The 17,456-nt window shown below is 44.6% G+C and overlaps 2 protein-coding genes across 4 annotated transcripts in view; one reads left to right on the top strand and one right to left on the bottom strand.

Annotated features, from left to right (window-relative positions):
- abcc9 (ATP-binding cassette, sub-family C (CFTR/MRP), member 9) overlaps positions 1-17,456 on the top strand; it is a 555,625-nt gene that overhangs the window by 213,336 nt on the left and 324,833 nt on the right. The gene's annotated exons all lie outside the window — the stretch shown is intronic.
- The window catches only part of usp6nl (USP6 N-terminal like), a 127,951-nt gene that overhangs the window by 67,860 nt on the left and 42,635 nt on the right, over positions 1-17,456 (bottom strand). For 2 of the 3 annotated variants that reach the window (XM_050036284.1, XM_050036285.1), the window contains exon 3: positions 11,645-11,900. The exons of the other annotated variant lie outside the window; for it this stretch is intronic. In XM_050036284.1, coding sequence (XP_049892241.1) covers positions 11,645-11,714 — 70 coding nt within the window. In that variant the 5' untranslated portion in view covers positions 11,715-11,900. The remainder of the gene's footprint in view (positions 1-11,644; positions 11,901-17,456) is intronic. 3 annotated transcript variants of the gene reach the window in all.

Genomic DNA, 17,456 nt, shown 5'->3' with positions numbered 1-17,456 from the left:
CGGAAACGAGTCATTTCACAGGGAATGATGCTCAAAAAAAAAAAAAGTATCCACTGATTTACAGATGTCTCTTTCACATGTAAATCTATGAGATTAAGGGCCTGTCCCATTTCTACCCCTTAAATCTTCCACTTGGTATTGAGTGCCCTCGTTTGCGAGATAACCCTTGATGAAGGAAGTGAGAAATATTAGGGTAGAGATCTTTCCTAAGAAATGGGACACCACTTAATGCAAATCGGTGTGGCCGCTGTGCTGGCATACGTCACGCGTAGTAGCGACGCGATGAAAATGCCGGCTCCAGCGCTTGTGTTGTGGCATGTGCTATGTTTATTCTTTTCCGTCTGATGAATCAACGGAGAAGAAATGCTGAAAACAGGAGGCGACTATGACGTCTTCTAGTTCTGATCGATTATGTTCAACCGAGTTGCTGATGAGTTTACGCTAGTCCAACCAGTTTACGCTAGTCCAACCATCTGTTGTTTGTATAGCCTACATTCTGATCGTACAGTAACAAATTGCCAAAAACTTGCCGAAGTTGCTGACTTCACAAGGTGTTCTGGGAAATTTCATCTTCCACTTCATTGAAAGTGTGGATCAGGGCTCCCTTGGAATCTAGCGCGGGTTTTAAGTGTTGGAAACCACTTCCACTGCCTCAATTCTGTTTTAGGACACCACTAGCCTAAACGTGAACACGCACAACCAAGTGCAAGTGGGTATTTCTAGGGGAAGTGTGGGTATTGGGACAGGCCCAAAGACTTTCTGGGCCCAGTGGCACAAGATGGACCATGAAGATGTAATTTTATGGTTTGGCCACTACTATGTCAAATTGGTTTCAAAGCCTGGTGCTGTTTCTGGAGGCCTGATTTGCATTGCCACATTACAGGGCTACCCACTTGAAGGTGTGTCTTTAGATAGATAAACTTTATTATCTGAAATTCTCCTTTGACAAAGCACTCAGGCGCACTTTGACTCGACTCTGGAAATGGTCCATCTTGGGCCTGACTCGGCACAACTCCGCTCATTTAAACTAGTGATAGAAACACAACTCGTCACACCATTGTTTGATTCAGTGGAGGAAAAATGTTAACAGAACACCCCTGTACGTATTGTGCCAATATTTAAAAGGACAGCAAACAGAGTGATGAGTGTATCCGTAGATAAATGATCTGACATCGAGGATCATTTTCCAGCTACATCTACGTCGGACGATTCCTGAAGTTTACTTCAAAGTAAAATACAGATTAAATATTCGTCAGAACACCAACTGTTTCCTGTTATTTAGTGCACTTTCTTTTATCTATCGTCATTTTTATTCAAAATCTAATTAAAGGACTTATTTTTTATTTTCTATTTCCTTCTTCTTCAGATTTGAGATTTTTCAGAGGCTGCAGCTGAAATTATTAATGACTGCTCTGAAAGTATTCAGGGTAAAAATTCAGGAGGCTCGCTGTTTTCAGTAGTGTCTGGATATAATCCTTAAAATTGGACTGCAGCACAGGTTTGTTTGTGTTCTATGAATGAATCACACCAAACACCAACACATGGGGTGAATTCCTAAATCATAACGAGGTCCCAGGGTGGTTGTACTCCAGTGTGAGCAGCAGCTTCAGCTTTAAATGAGGGTCGGGGGGTGAGGCCGCGAGGCTCCTACAGGCGATGGCAGCTCAGCCACAAGTCAATATGCTGACAGATTTTTCTTTAATTAACAGAAATATGTTCATTTTTTCCAACTTTTCCCTGCCTCACATTCACATGGTGACATTTTACCCCTCTCAGGTATTTCCCTAGTGGCCGCACCAGAGTCACAAGATGATTAATGGCATAAAAAAAAGTATGTTTTCAGAAATTTCTTATCATTCCCAATCTCTGCTATTTTAAGAGGTTCCTGGATAATTTTTACGTCTACTTGTATATTATGTGGCTGTGCACTAAACTTCTATTGGAGTTTTGGTCAGATAAAAGATGTGATCATTCTGTCTCCTCTCTGAATTTGGAGGTTTTGCAGGTCAGTGAACGCAGCACAGATGAACTCTTCATGACTTTCTTCTTTTCATCAGAAGCAGTTTATTGAGTTGCTGGGTGGAAAACTGATCAGTACATCAGTGGTTGGATCGATCAGACCTGATCAGACAAGATCAGATAGATGGATGTGACCAGAGGACCAGGTCCTGGAGAGGCGAGTGAAAGCAAACTTTTAGACCTAGCACTGGATGGCGGGGTGCAGGGTTGGTGTAAAGTAGGTTAAAAAAAAAACTGAGAACACTAAAATGATAGTACTGTCGTTCTAAAAAGTAGAGCGTTATATTTCTACATAAATGAATAAATGTTCACTGTGCCCAGAGAACACTCCGTGCCCTGAGAGTATGGTGCTCTGAATAACCAAACGGTATATATTTATTCCAACAGAGCTGCTAATGAACGGTCTATGGTTGGTCTAAAGCAGTGGTTCCCAACTGGTGGGTCCAAGGTCCATTCTGAATGGACCACAAGTGAAACACGAGTGTGTCTAGTTTGTAATTAAGAAGTACAGTTCCAGCATAGAGCTTTTACTTTGAAGTGCCGTTACACGATAGCCTGGAAATCCAGACCCAAATCTAGAAAGATTTAGGGTCTGGCTATGAGTAATGCAAATGGCCCAACTCGAGGGGCGGCACCAAGCATGCATTTGTAAATATCACTGCACGCAATTGGATAACACTACGACCAATCAGAACAATACACGTGGTGACGTATATGCTTAGCTACCAGCGGAGCTAACTGGTAGATTAGACTCTTGCCGTATCCGGTCGGCAAAACAGCAAAAACGTCCTTCTTGCAAAGGAAAGACTTGAGCGCCGTCTTCTGTTCCTCTTTTAGAGAAAAAGCCAAGTCTAACTCGTTCAAACAACTGGTGTTCATCCGTAGCCATCTTGCAATGTCTACTGACTGATTCCGGACTTCGTCGTTGCAGCACTGTCGTCATCTGTTTAGCTCGCCTCTGGCCCGCCTATATCAGATACACCAATGTGATTGGTGCAGCTCGGTTTCATGGGCATAGGTAATGAGCATCATTACTGATTGCCAGAGTGACTCGTTGAGCAAATTCAAATTGTGCTCTCGCGAGAACTCTGGATTTCCAGGGTAGTTACACGATGGACAGCTACCTGATAGAGACAGCAAACTAGCTCAACGACATGGCCAAATGCAAGTATGATGCTGATTACGTCGAACTGTGTGGACCTTGAACAAATGGCTAGAGAGAAATCTGGACCCTGTGGCTAAACCAGCCAGGAATCACTGGCCCAAAGTGGGGCCAGTGAAAAAACGATGGATAACACTAAAATAAGAGCACTGTTGTTCTAACAAATACAGCGTCATATTTGTATATGAATTCATGAGTGGTTAATGTGCCCAGAGTACACTCTGTGCCCTGAGAGTCTGGTGCTCTGAATAACCGAACGATATGTATATAATCCAAAAGCGCTCCTAGTGAACGGTCCAGCTCCAAAAATAAAATATCAGTTTGTGGCGGCAAATGCTGATAACATGGCGAGCTGCCACAAATAAATGAAAGTGTGGGGAACCCGAAAGTGTCTGTGGTTAGTTCACATGTCTGTAATGACAGCAGGACAGTTGAGTGTTGAAGTGATGAGTGGTGGAGTTTGCTGTGATGTAACGTAGCCTCGATGCGTTTTATCCAGAGTGAGCACTGCGCCAGACTCCGTTTAAAAACTAGCCTTTAAAATGCTACAGGTCATATGGCCCTGTGTGCTCTGATTAATTTGGCATGTCGTTAAGTCACACCATTCATAATTTTGTTTATGAAAACTAAACTCGTGGCATTTGCTTCTGGTGTTCTTCACTACTGTTTTGGAAGAGGGAAGTAACGGCAGCAGCATGCAGTATTTCCTTATTAAGTAAGTGCTGTGCGGTGGATTTGATTTATGCCGAAGTAAAGAGTGGGTCATATGGATTTTGAAAAAGTAGCCTAACTGATAAATATTTGGAAAAGTAAAGTGCTATATTTGACAATGGAATTTGGTGTGGTGGCTCCAGCCAAACCGCCAGGCCAAAGTAGTCGACCTAAGAAAAACACTGAACTGTATTTTGTTTCTAGACATGGCAGACATCACTGAGCATGCTCAGGAAAGAGGTTTCATATCTAAACTGCTTCATTCTGCTGATACCTCACTGGTTTATGTTTTCCATACTGCAGAGCTGAGAGTAAACTGCCTGAATGTCAGCGTTTTCCTCCTTCCATCCTCATCATGGGACTCCCACCAACAACATCTGCTGGCCTCCTGCACCTCACACCCACTCGTCACACCTCAGCACAGCACCTTCGAGCCTGCACAGCCCTGCAGTGAAAGTGTGAATCTGTTCATGTGTGTGTGTGTGTGCTGTATCTGATGGAGGCCATCTCTTAATCTGCCTGCATTGATCTGAGCCAAGCGAGGAGCCAAGGTGAATTCCTGTGCAGGGCTGATGGACGGAGATAAAGACGACAGCCAAATGGAAAGTGCGAATCGTTGCCGGGCAGTCGATAAAGCAGCCGAAATCTCTAAAACACACTCTGTTAAAGTGTCTGTGCCTTTAGAGCTGATTACACACACTTACCTGCCTCACAATGACTTTCACACACTTGTCATCAAGTCTAATACACACTCAGGATGACAGCGTGAGTAGCTGCAGTTTGGGGGCTGGAGGCAGAGTGCATTTTGGTTCATGTGAAATGCAGTTGTAGAAATTTAAGAATCAATAAATTGCTGACATGAATTTAGTGGCATTACAGTCACAAACAAGACAGGCAGCCTCTACTCTGTACTTTATACCGGTCAGCCTGTTTCTTACATGATCTGTCCCTCGCTTAAAATAAGTGAACAACATTGTTCAAGCATGCTCAATACATTATGCAGGGCAGAAACCAGTGGAGCAAAAAGTAACCTGGAGGAAACCTGCATGGGAGGCAGGACATGGACTCGCTATCACATTCATGTTGAAGGAAAAAAGCCTCACGCCATTTTTTCCCTTCAACATGAATCCTGTGACGTGTCACCTCAACAGGACTCACTCTTTGGCTGCAGAGCTCCTTAAAAATGGCCTTCTCCATGCTCCTAAAAGTTTAAAGGGTGATTTCAAAATCGACTCCGTCGACTACGGCCCATATCCTCTCAAACAGCCCGTTGATGATGGCATATGGTTCGCCAAAATTCCTGTCCACCTTTGCCTCCTTAAAGATTCTCATGATCACTCTCTCTTTGAGTGTTAGAGTTTGTTTGTGTCTCTCTTGTTTCTCCTGCTCTGGTGATAAACACGCCACAGGTTCAGAACCTGTCTTGGTTACTGCAGGTGTTGGTGAGGTCCTCTGGTCCTCTGATCGCCCTGAGAAGTTCTCAGGGCTTCCCATGTTTGTAGTCGCTGAGAGGTCTCTTTCACCATCAGTGGGCGTGCATCTCGTTTTATTAACCCGAGTCAGTCATTCCACCCTGAGATATCCCAAAAGAGTGAACTGTTAGACTTGCTTCTTTTGGTCTGTAACAATTTGGGGACTTCGCTGTCCCCCTTGTGCCCATAAACAAGTCAGTGAAACCTGTTGGCCATCCTCCAGGCCAGGGAAACAAAACACACACACGCGGGACAAACAGAAAAATCCTCATGTCAAACTCACAACACCCAGAGCCTCTGAGGTCAGGCCATATTTCAAATGTCCCACAGTAACATTTTGCCACATAGATCTCAGAGAGCACCACAAGATCCCATCCTTCACATTCAAAGATAATTGCAAAGTGAATTTTGCCTCTTGCAAACACTAACAAAATGCTCAAGTGACACATCTGACACGGCACAAAGCCTCATGTTCACAGGCAGGGCTTCAGTCGTAGTCTCTGAGCAAATAAAGAAAGGAAACTGTGATGTTATTTAAATGGCTCAGAAACAGCATGACAGTGTGACATGTTTGTCACTGCTGCTGGAAAAATACCCAATTCATGCCAACTCTGTCCCAGCGCCGATTCAATTTTCACAATTCCTATTAAAAACAGCGTCTCAGACTCGGTGTCGGCGACTCCTCTGGGCTGAATCCATTAAAATGATCACTGAGCAGCTCCTCAGTTCAGAGGTTAACTTGTACTTCAGCTGAAACATTAAGCTGCTGTGATCACCGGCCCCTGGTGTGAGATTAAGACGATCACATCACTGTCCACAAAATAAAACACCTTCCTCCCTCCATCATTAACCAGAAATGATTCAGGACACAAACGACTTTTCCCCAAAAATATTGACTTCCCAAAGGAATGCAGGCTTGTGGGGCTTAATAGGTCCTCAGTGAGAGAACTGGTGAGGTTAGCTGATGAATTAAAGCTGTTATCAGAGCCAGCTGGCAGGAGACGAGCATTTTGTACCCGAATAAACACCTTCCTGGCTTCTAGAGCAGGTATACTGAGCTTCTCACACACTGGCTTCTTTTACATAAATGCTTCACATAAAGGGCTGGGACCTGGCAGCAGATTTAATGTACTGCTCTATTACACTAAAATAATTACTTTATGGCACATGTCAGGAAGAGGCCATTGTTTTCCAGCACAAACAAAGCTAAAGCTGGCATTTTTTGCATAAAGACTGATGCAAAATGTCCCTGAGAGCTGGCAGCAGATGTAATAGACTGTTTTATTACACTAAGAGAATTACTTTATGGCACAAATCAGGAAGAGGCCATTGTTTTCTGGCACAAACAGAGGTAAAGCTAGCATTTATTATTAAGAGTGATGGAAAATACCCCTGGAAGCTGGCAGCAAATGTAATGGAATCGCTTTGTTACACTAACAGTAGGGCTTGGTGATATGGCTTTAAAATAACATTGCGATATTTAGGCTATATTGCGCTACACAACATATATATATATATATATATATATATCATGATATTTTGAAATCTCCTCTAAAGTTCTGTAGACTACTAAAATACAAAATTATTACAGTTGCACCAAAGCTAAGCAGCAACTGTTGAAATTAAGCTGAATAAAGTAGTTAAAATAAAAAATAAAGCACTGTTACAATAAGGTTAAATAAAATACATAATAAAAAAGCCTCAAGCCTCCAATCAACAGTCAGATGTTAGCAGATGGCACAAAGTTAGTGTTGTTGCTGCACCTTTAAATGTGAGGATGTACTCACTGGCTACGGGTTACATGATGGCTTCTCATTCAGAATGAAATAAATCTGAATTCGGAATTAAAGTGTTTCCAGGTAGTTTTCATGGGAAATATTCATTCCGAATGAGGGTTTACACAGGAGATCAGTTTAATCGCCTTTATTCGGGTCTGTGCAAGGTTTGGGGCAGGGACGGTTTCTGATTGGATAGGGGGCGGGGCGGATGTTACATGTTTACGTTTACCGGAAGAAAACACTGTAGTCCTCGCTCCGGATAACAAGATGCTTGATGCTGCCGTTCTTAGTGCCTTTTTTGGGCTTGTTTTGCTTCTATTCTTGAAGCAGCAGTATGACAACAACCTTGTTCTGCTAAAGCTTCGTCTGTTGAGGAGAAGAAGAGAGGTAGAAGGTCGAAGAAGGAAGGTAGAAGACCGTGCTTTGGCGAATGGAAACCGTTGAGTGCAATGAGTCCGACTGCTCTATCTCAGCCCGTTGCTATGCAGCCCGTTGCTATGCGCGCTATATACATCATCGCGCCAGAAGGGCAAGGAAACGAGCATGCGCAGAAAGACCGAAATGAGCTTCAAGAGGAATGAGTGTATACATGCACACAAAATTCTTTCATTCGGAATGATAAACGGAATAAACCACCCCCTTTAATCGGATTTAATTTTCAATCGGAATGACCGTTTACATGACCACTTTTAATCGGAATGGCCTTTCATTCCGATTAAAAGTGGAACTGTCCATGTAAACGTACTGACTGTGAGCTGAAAACACACCAACAGCTCTCCAGTTCATATATTAATAGCATTTGCAAGTTGCACTGGTGCTCCATGGTTGCAAAAGTCTTGATCTCTTGCCCTACTGGCACAAAGACACGCTTTGTCTGCTCATGGTATAGGTAATATCACTGAGAGAAACTGCTACAGTGACGCTATTAAACGTGAGCTGGAAACACACTGACAGCTCTCCGGTTCATATATTAATAGTAGTTGCGAGTCACAGTGGTGCTCCATGGTCGCAAAATGTGACTAGACACTAGATAGTGGTCTGGAGCCCTGCAGATGGCAAACACACCTCGCCTGCTCACACACCGTCATTCGGGAGAAAGGGATCTGGATGGGCGGAGGAGCGTCTGTGACTTATCATGTTTGTGAGTCTTTTTGGCGGTCATCATTTATACTTGTTGTTTGCGATACAGTCATTTTATACATCCCACCTGGAACAAGCTGAGATACATCGAGTATATCGGATATATCGCCCATGTCTAACCAAAAGAATCGCTTTACGGCAAAAGGAGGACAGAGCCAAAGTTTTCCAGCACATACAGATCTAAAGGTAATGTTTTTTGGCCTAAAGACTGATGGAAAATATCACTTTAAACTTTTTTTTCCATGCTCAGAAAAGCCAGGTGCAAAAGAGAAAATTAAAAAGTAACTGAATCCAAAACACACAGCCAAACACATCCTCCGCATCTTCAGGTACACACAGACCTGCCAGTACGACTTGAGAAGGAAAGTGCTTGGGAAATATTATCATAAATTATCATCCATGTCCTAATTACAAGACATTTTAGGAGAAATCTGCAATAAGTACCAATTTACCTGCCCATCAACCCCCTCGTTAAATTCATGCAAATGGCTCCGTCTGGAAATACAGAGGCTCCTTTTTTTTATTTGAGGAGCACTGAAGCGAGAAGTCAACAAGCTGTGGCGTTCTTCCTCCTGCAGGGGCCACAAAGCTCGCATAAACCACCACAATAAAAACAGCACTTGTGTGTTGCAACAGTTGACACAGATCGAGGCTATCGCGCACAAGCTGATCCAATCAGGAGACAGGACAAAGGGGTCAGAGGTCACGGAGTGTTCCATTACCCCGGGCACCGTGCTTCATTATTCATCGCACACCAGAGAAATGCAGCTGCAGGACACACACACACACACACACACACACACGTAGTACACTGGTGTCCCACAGTAACAGAGCTATTACAGTGGTGGCTCCGGGGGAATGTCCCTCCCATTCAGTCAAACACCACAGAGGCACAGAGAGAAGTTTAACCTCATCCACAATGACATTGAGTACAACTTCATTATTAAATCGGACCAGGATGAGACAGAGAAAATACTCCAACAAAAACTGCTTCGTCCACAACATCGTGAGAAAACGACAAAATGAGGTTATAAACAGATGACATTTAGTCATCAGCAGATGTGATGATTACAACAGAAACAGAGATCCTCATTTGTAAAGAGATAGACAGGAATCAGGGTGACTTTTTAGGGTGATCAGTAGGGGTGCCACAGTGAGGAAAATTTGCCGCAGGCTCATAACACAACGGATTACTCTAGACATTTTACAAGAAAAGATATTCATTGATGACGCTTAGTTACTGCTAATGAAAACATTTCCTTTTGCAGAAGCTTTACGAGTAGACTTTTATCAGGGCTGCCCCCGACTAAGAATTTTTCTAATCGACCAACAGTCGTCATTTAGGTCCATTAGTCGACTAGTCTCCCGCATGTTTCTGATATGAATGTAATGATTAAATGATATATTTTGGAGGTTTGAGTTGAAGGTGTGAGAAAGAATAGTATCAGTAACATTGTTAACACTGTGCTACATTACAAAGAAATACAAAACCGTACTAATGAACCTTCATTAATATAGGCCTATATTTTATCTACAAGTGCACGTCACACACTGAGCGAGCCGCCTGTTAATGACGCTGTGGGCTAATGGGCATGTAGCTACTTCCATGTTTCAGATGATACGTCATGTTTGTAGTCGACCAATGAAGATGAGTTTACATATCACCTTGGGTTCGTCCTTCACCTTCTCAAAATGATCCCACACTTTGGATTTCCTGCCCGACATGTTATTAACTAGCCTGTGGAATAACCACAGGTACCAGCCCTGGAAATTAGGGGCCACACACATGCTGCGTCTTTGACCGCCTGGAAAATGCGAGGTTGGGCGTCATTGATGCAGCTCTGTTCTGTTCCCGGGGGTCTTTGCTGCTGCTCTCCCTGCCTTAGGCTTTCTGCGTATGCGCATGGAAGGGCAGTGAGGTGTGCTCTCTTCACCTTAGGCTTTCTGTGTATGCGCATGGAAGGGCAGTGAGGTGTGCTCTCTTCACCTTAGGCTTTCTGTGTAGGCCAAGGAAAGGCAGAGAGGCTCCAGAACAGAGCCATACCACAAACATACTGCAAATGGAAATAAAGTTTTCTTTGACTGAAATGTATTTAATGCTAAGTTACGTAGGCAAGGTTTAGGGAAAGTAGATTTATGTATGTTAGGTTCAGGAAGGCATCATCACGGTATGCACTTGACATAAAGTCTTGTGCTTAACGTACCCATAGAAAACCTTAAAGTTCACTTGGTTTCTCACAAGACACAAACATCAGTATCCTGGGGGAGTTTGTTTGACCCATCCACCATCCTCACCTGCCTCCTTATGCAGACTTCTTGTACTTGTACTTCTACTACTTGGTGCATCCTGTCAGCGCATTGGCCACTTGATCACAGCCTTCACAAACACGTGGGTTATAAACGAATTTTGGTGTATTACTTTTTGTAGGTACACATCCAAAAAACAGTGCATGAGAACACCCTATAGTGGATTGTCCCTGTGTATCTGTGAAAGTTCAGAATCTGGTGGGAGCTGCATCCATCAGTGTCTGGAACCAGTACAAAACTGCCAATCTGACAAGCAAACCAACTTCCTGCAGTGATTGTCTGGTCGTCTGTGTGGAAGTGATAAAGTCTGTGAGGCTTTAACTTCTCTCTCAGGCTCTCTTTTTCATTCCTCGCACTTCTGTCACAGACTGCAACACTATCAGTGCTTCTGAGAAGAGACTGCCTGTAAGTATGCGCTGTGATGCCATCTGTACAATCCACTGCACCTTGTCCCTCTCTATGGCTGCAGGTTTTTCCTTCGAGTATAGCCATTTGCCTTCAGACGTGGTTATGCACTAGTTTGTTTCAAGCATTCTGAGAACATTAAGAGCAAAACTTGCCATGCGTCACGCTACAGATCAGCCTAATAAATCTTTGAGAAACTGACCCCAGAGTGGAAAAGCCTCGTTGGCAGAATGCTGCCCACTAACCCTCTCCACTGAAACCAACATTAAACTAATGAAGACGTTACAGGACGATTAACGGCTCCTGACAGCCAGACGAGGCAGCTTTCATTCTCAGTTTATCAGTCTGACACTCATGAGCAGTATCAGGGGAGGACTACATAACCGGCCAATAACCAGTTTTAATAAAATGCTGGACATTGGTGTGACCCAAACATCACAAGGCTCATGAGTCCTTGGGACTGCTGCTCTTCACTCACATTCAGCTTTTCTCCCAAAAAAATGATGTCTGATTCTTTAGATAGGTCTTATCCATGATGTAGCAGGTGGACACTGACCGTCTGACGTCGAGTTGAGACATACAATCAGTGGCTATGATGGCGGATTAATGGGTCACTAGTACATGGACAAATGTGATACACACACACACACCTCCAAACCTGGCCGCTGCCCTGCGTCTCGAGGGCGACACCAGCTCCTTGACGATCTGTAGGACCTGCATGCTCACGGGGAGGCAGCCGGACGTGCCACAGGGCAGGGGCAGCCCATCCTCGCCCTCTCACCCCCAGCAACCTCATCCCTCCCTGGCTCCTCCTCGGCAGGACTCATCCCCTAATCCACATCGTGTCTCCTGGGCTCCTCAGTATCTGGACTTCCCCGGGACCTGACGCTCGCCTCTGGGTGGTGGCTGAGTTGAAAAAAAAAACAGCCTTTCCTTTAAATCCTCTCCTCCTTTATCTTTATGATGTTCTTTTTCCCGATTTCAAAACATGCTTGCAAACTCTCCGGCACTCCAATATCCTCAGATACTCTGCTGGCGTTTCTCTTCACTGTAAACAGCCGGTCTCTGAGCACAGATGTACAGGAGCAGCAGCGGCAGCAAACACACACACACACACACACACACACACTACCAGATAAGTGCTTCACCTGCTTTGAATGCTGCCTCTGGTCCACATGAAACAGCCCGTAAATCTCAACTCAACAGCTGGCAGCTGCTAAAAGTAGCGGAGGATGTTCGCTGGCAGCACCGACTCTCCTGCAAACTGAATGTGCTTGTATCGCGTGTGATGTGTGTGTGTCGCTCAGCTGGAGTGCTCTCACACACTCTTCATTTGGCAGTCGGCAGCAGAGAAACAGAACACAGCACTCCTCTTCTTCTTCGTCTTCTTCTTCTGTGGCTCCCGTAGACGAACCACCTGGTTGTCACGGATCAATACGTGTGCCGGTGATGATGCTTCTCAACTGTCCAACTCTGTCACCTCCTCCTCTGACTCCTGTGTCCTCTCCCATCCATCTCCATCGGCAGCCTCTCCCTCCCTCGGTCCTGCAAACGCTGGCTGCTGCGCTCGCTGTCCTCTCCTCACATCCTTTAAATTCTTATTAATGAGCGCCTCCACTCACCCCCAGCATCTCTTTCTCTCCCTTCCTCTCTGGTGTTTTCCTGCACCCCTCCCTCCTCCTCCTCATTGTGTCGCTTTCTGTCTCACTCACCCAGCCCCTTTTTTATTCTCCTGTACGTTTACTGTGAAGCTGAGAACATGAGCAGAATGTAAAAGGAGGTGAATGTGATGATTTGTACCCAGCAGCATCAGTAACGCTGTCGCCCTCAGGTTACGCCCTCTCACATTTTCAAACTGTCTTTGTCACAACCTTCACTCCCTCAGAGTGTCTGTCACTGTGATGAAGATGTTTTTAGGTGCTTTTTTTAAGACAGAAAAAAGATAAACTCAGGTTATAAATTGCCAAAAAAAGAAGAAACACTCATAGACCCGCTGAGAGTGTCAGATGATTTATTCTTGACACTGGAGGCAGGCACTGGCTTACTTCATCTGGACCTTGTGGCCTTTAATACTGTAAATCACACTGTCTGAATAAATTGCCTTCACGACGTGGTTGGCATTAATGGTACAGCTTCACGTGAGTTTAACTTTTACAGGTCTTTACCAGGCAATTTGGGTCATTTTTTCCAGCTATATTTTAAGGGTAGGAAAAAAAAACGATACAGCATAGTATCGCGATATTTTGCATGCCGATATTGTATCGATCTTTTATTATATACATAATTAATTTTTGCAAATACACATTTTAACACAACTTTTGGTACTAGATGATGCTGAGTTTTTTTTCCTGGTGAGGTCAGCAGAGGTGTCAGTCAGCGGAATTCGGCAGGAAGTTCATCAAAACAAAGATGGAGGCACCGGAGAAAGAAATCAGAATCAAACGTCTGGACTGGATTTTGGATTTTTTTAACAGAAGGAAAGGGGGACTTTGAAATGACACACGTGATTTGAAAGCAACGTCATATGAGACTTAAACACTCTGGGACTACTACGAACATGAGGGCTCACCTCACACACACTTGGCTGATGGCCAAGCTAACGCAGTATCGGAAATACCTCTGATACTGCCTAAAATGCGGTATCGGGTATCGGCGAGTACAGCCTATGACCAATCAGATAACCACGTAATGCCTCACGTCTTTACGCATACTGTACGCACGCTACAGGCAAACGAAACGGAAACAGAGCGGAGTTTAAAAAGCATTCTACTGCAGCCTTTAAAATGTCTTTTTTACCAAATTGTGTGTCTGCACTTTAACCTGTGTCAAAACTGGATAATAATAATAAAATAAAAGTTCCATGGTATTCATTCTACTATTATGTATTAATTTCTTAATATTTTACGTAGAGTTTTAGGAGTTGAGACATACAACAATTCATATCCCGGAAGGGTGGTGTTAACTTGTGACGCCTGGACTTCAAGGTCAGTGGATTCATATGTGACTATAACGACACACTATCTGACAGCATATCGCAATATCACAATAATATCGTATCGTGAAGTATCGTGATAATATCGTGAGTCCTCTGGCGATTCCCACCCCTTGAGGAGTCAGCTGTCAGCGACGGCATAACACAGTCAACAAAACAGGTTTTCCAACAATTATGAATCACCACAACCACGAGACGTGTTTGAGCGTACAGTCATAAATGTACACACAAACTATTAGGCTGATTGGTCCAGTAGTTTGCCAGATTAGCTGCAAACAGAGAGATAAACAAAGATTTCTTTGCAGTGCACTTGAGACTCCCATTCTTTTATTGGATTAGATTTCATCCAGTGTCTTTGTACAGTACACATATCATAATATTTAAACTCTCCACCTCTCTCGTAAGCTGTAAATTAATTTCTCTATCTCTAGTCTTGTGTTCTCTCCGCCCTCGTCCATTATGCCATCTCTAATCAGTCCACATACAGTCCTCCTCCCTGTTCTCCTCTCTAACTGCATCAACTCGCTATAATCAGTCCATTTATGCTTCCGATTGATGATGTGTCCCCCATTATGTAATTTCTTTATCTCCACCAGGGTTGGGCCGACGTCAGTTTTCCAAATTCATCACCCCGATGTTGTCCTTTCGCTTAAAACGTCCTCCAGCGAGTTGTCAATGGATCCTGACATGATGGTGCTTAATGGTTAATGTTCTCTGTGTCAGTGTTCAAGACGGTCAGAAGACGGACTACAGATGTAGTGACCTTGAGCAGCGACACTTCACACACCTTCAGGGCACGTGAACACACCATGACAAGCACACACACACACACAATGAGATCATATATACATGCATGTAAACACACTGCAGCTGTCCAAGGACAGAGCAGCGTGCAGAGAGGAGCAGCGGCGGTGCAGCCATACCAGCAGCCAGGTTCATTTTTTATACTAATGGAGTCACTATAAAAACACTCTGTTCAAATACACCGCACGCTTTGTCTCTCTCACAAACACAAACATTTTTAATCTTTCTTCCAACGACTCGCACACACTCCGTCACACACCCGTTTTCCAAATACACGCAGGGCTGTGCGCCACATGAACACGTGTCCTTCTGATGAAGTGTGTCTGTATTTGTTAGCGTGTCGATCTGCCCGCGCTGAGTTAAAAGGTCCAATTACTGCATTGCTGGACCGACTCTGCAGGTGCTGTTGCTATGCCTCAGACCCACTGTTGCTAGGCTGTGACCCCACTGCACGGAGGTGAAAGTGTGGCCTTTTACAAACATAATGATGTCCACCTTTCAGTGACCACAGCCACTCTGAGCCTCAAACTTACAGGAGCAACACTACAAAACAGACCAGTGGCACTTTACATCCATCAGAACAACCACGCTTATTGCTTTCTGTGTAAAGTCTCTCACAGGCTACAGCTACGTCCACATCTCTGCAGGTAAATGTACCTGTCAAACTTCCACTGTTGTCGCTGGTTTTCCGATGACCAATCAGTCTTTTTTCAGCATTGGCAGTATAAAAACAAAATCAGGGAGTGCAGCAAAATGCCACCTACTTACTTTTGTTTATACAGAATGCGCCTTTTTCGGGGCAATGGGGGGCGTGAGCAAGTAACAAAACGTGTAGCTCAGCGTGTGACGTAAACAGTGACGTGGGAGGGAAGCCGCGGCTGGTCAGTCCTTCGGCGATTCTCTCGTAAGTCGGCCCGTTCTTCACCGTCCCCGTCATCTGACGGTTAATGGCCTCTTCGTTTGCGAGGGCAAGGAGGGCGCGCAATTCCTTGTCTCCCCAGTTGCTCATCTTTACAGTGTCTGTCAGGTTTGTGTTTCCCTCTTACTACTAGCTGCTCGCTAATTCCTGCTATCAGCTGTTTCCTGTTTATCCACCGCCAGTGGGTTGCACGTGCGGTGTCATCAACAGCTCCTCCCACAAGTCATCAACAGCCCCTCCCGTTGTGGAAGGCCGCCTCGGTCTGTTTAAACTAAAAAGGTTCCGCCAATATGTCTACCCTACGAGGCGGAACATTGGGCACCTTGGATCAACTCGCCAATCTGGCTCTGTGTGTCTAAACGCTCGCAGCTTGCCGGCAAAACGGCCCAACATTCGCAGAAAATCTGGCAGCGTAAAAGGGGCTGATGATTGTTTTGACTTTTATAGGCCGAAAGCGACTAAAGGGGATCTATTGTGCTTTTTTAAAGTTCATACTTGTATTCAAGGTTTCTACTTTCATGTTCAAAAACCATCAAAGACTTATGACTTTGCTGGGGTAACTGGTATTTATCTGCTCTAGCTGTGATCGGCAGTAATGGAAATACAACACCCGATGGATGTGCTAACTTTAGCCCCTGTGATGTCGCGACCCAATGACAGGCCGCCACAAAATACCCCCCCGTCTCCATCCAGGTGGCATCGTTCAGAATTTAGTCGGCAACGAGTTTGAGAGAGACTCAATAAGTAGTAATATAAAAAAGAAGTAAACACTGTGACACTGGCCTCCGTGCTGCTTTCTACTGTTTACTAACCTGTTATGCAGCGCGTTTATTACATAGAACATGAAACACCTGCAAAAAACAAACAAACAAACAAAAGAAAAAGCCATGTACACCAGCAGCAGTATATCTCCTATTCTTAACGGGATTTTGGCACCTCCCTGCCACCGTAGCACACACTCCTTACACCTCTCTCTGATGTGTCTGTCACAGTGGACAAAGAAGAACTTATCTTTTAGGAAAAACCGTGACACATTCACTTAAATAGTGAACTCTTGAATCCAGTGCTGCCCTGCACATTCACTTTACCTGCTATATTACGCGTCATTCTGTGCTGTGTGGTCGTGTTCAGGCGCTGCAGCGTGTCTGATGTGCACTATAGGCATCACCTGACACGCTCCATACGACATGCTGCTGCACTGTGTGGCCAGTTTTCAAAATTAATCTTACCTCTTCCTCACCTTACAAGCACTCACAAGAAAGAACCCTCCACAGGATCAATATGTAACCTTTGATTTTTTTTGTTTGGTTTTATACTCTGCATTTCAAGGAGGATCATCAAAGGAGTGAAACATGTGACGGAAAGAGTGAGTGAGGTGGGAGACAGAATAGGAGAGAGGTGGGGGTGCAGGAAGATACTGATGCAGCCTTCAGTCTCCTCCCGACAGCACCCATAGGTCCAGTCATGCGGGGGCTCTCTCACAAACACCGGATCAATAGGCCCTCCACGCATTCACCTTAACACCCACTTGATTGAGAGCAGACAGATACAGTAAGTCTGTCCGAGTCGCTGATGCATCGTGCCTTTAATCTACGGGCCGGATAAGGTTCGCCCTGGTGGCAGCCGTCTTCACTTTAACTGGCTGCAGAGACGCTGTCAATGCTGCGACTGGGTCTTCGATCTCGGATGTTGGAGAGAGGAGACGCTGCACAACGGGTGAAAAGACACAGCGACAGCTGCAGAGAGC

The sequence above is a fragment of the Epinephelus moara genome, chromosome 23, assembly GCF_006386435.1.
Source record: "Epinephelus moara isolate mb chromosome 23, YSFRI_EMoa_1.0, whole genome shotgun sequence".
Lineage (NCBI taxonomy): Eukaryota > Metazoa > Chordata > Actinopteri > Perciformes > Serranidae > Epinephelus > Epinephelus moara.
The sequence above is the reverse complement of the archived record's forward strand: the minus strand, read 5'-3'. Positions and strand labels throughout refer to the sequence as shown.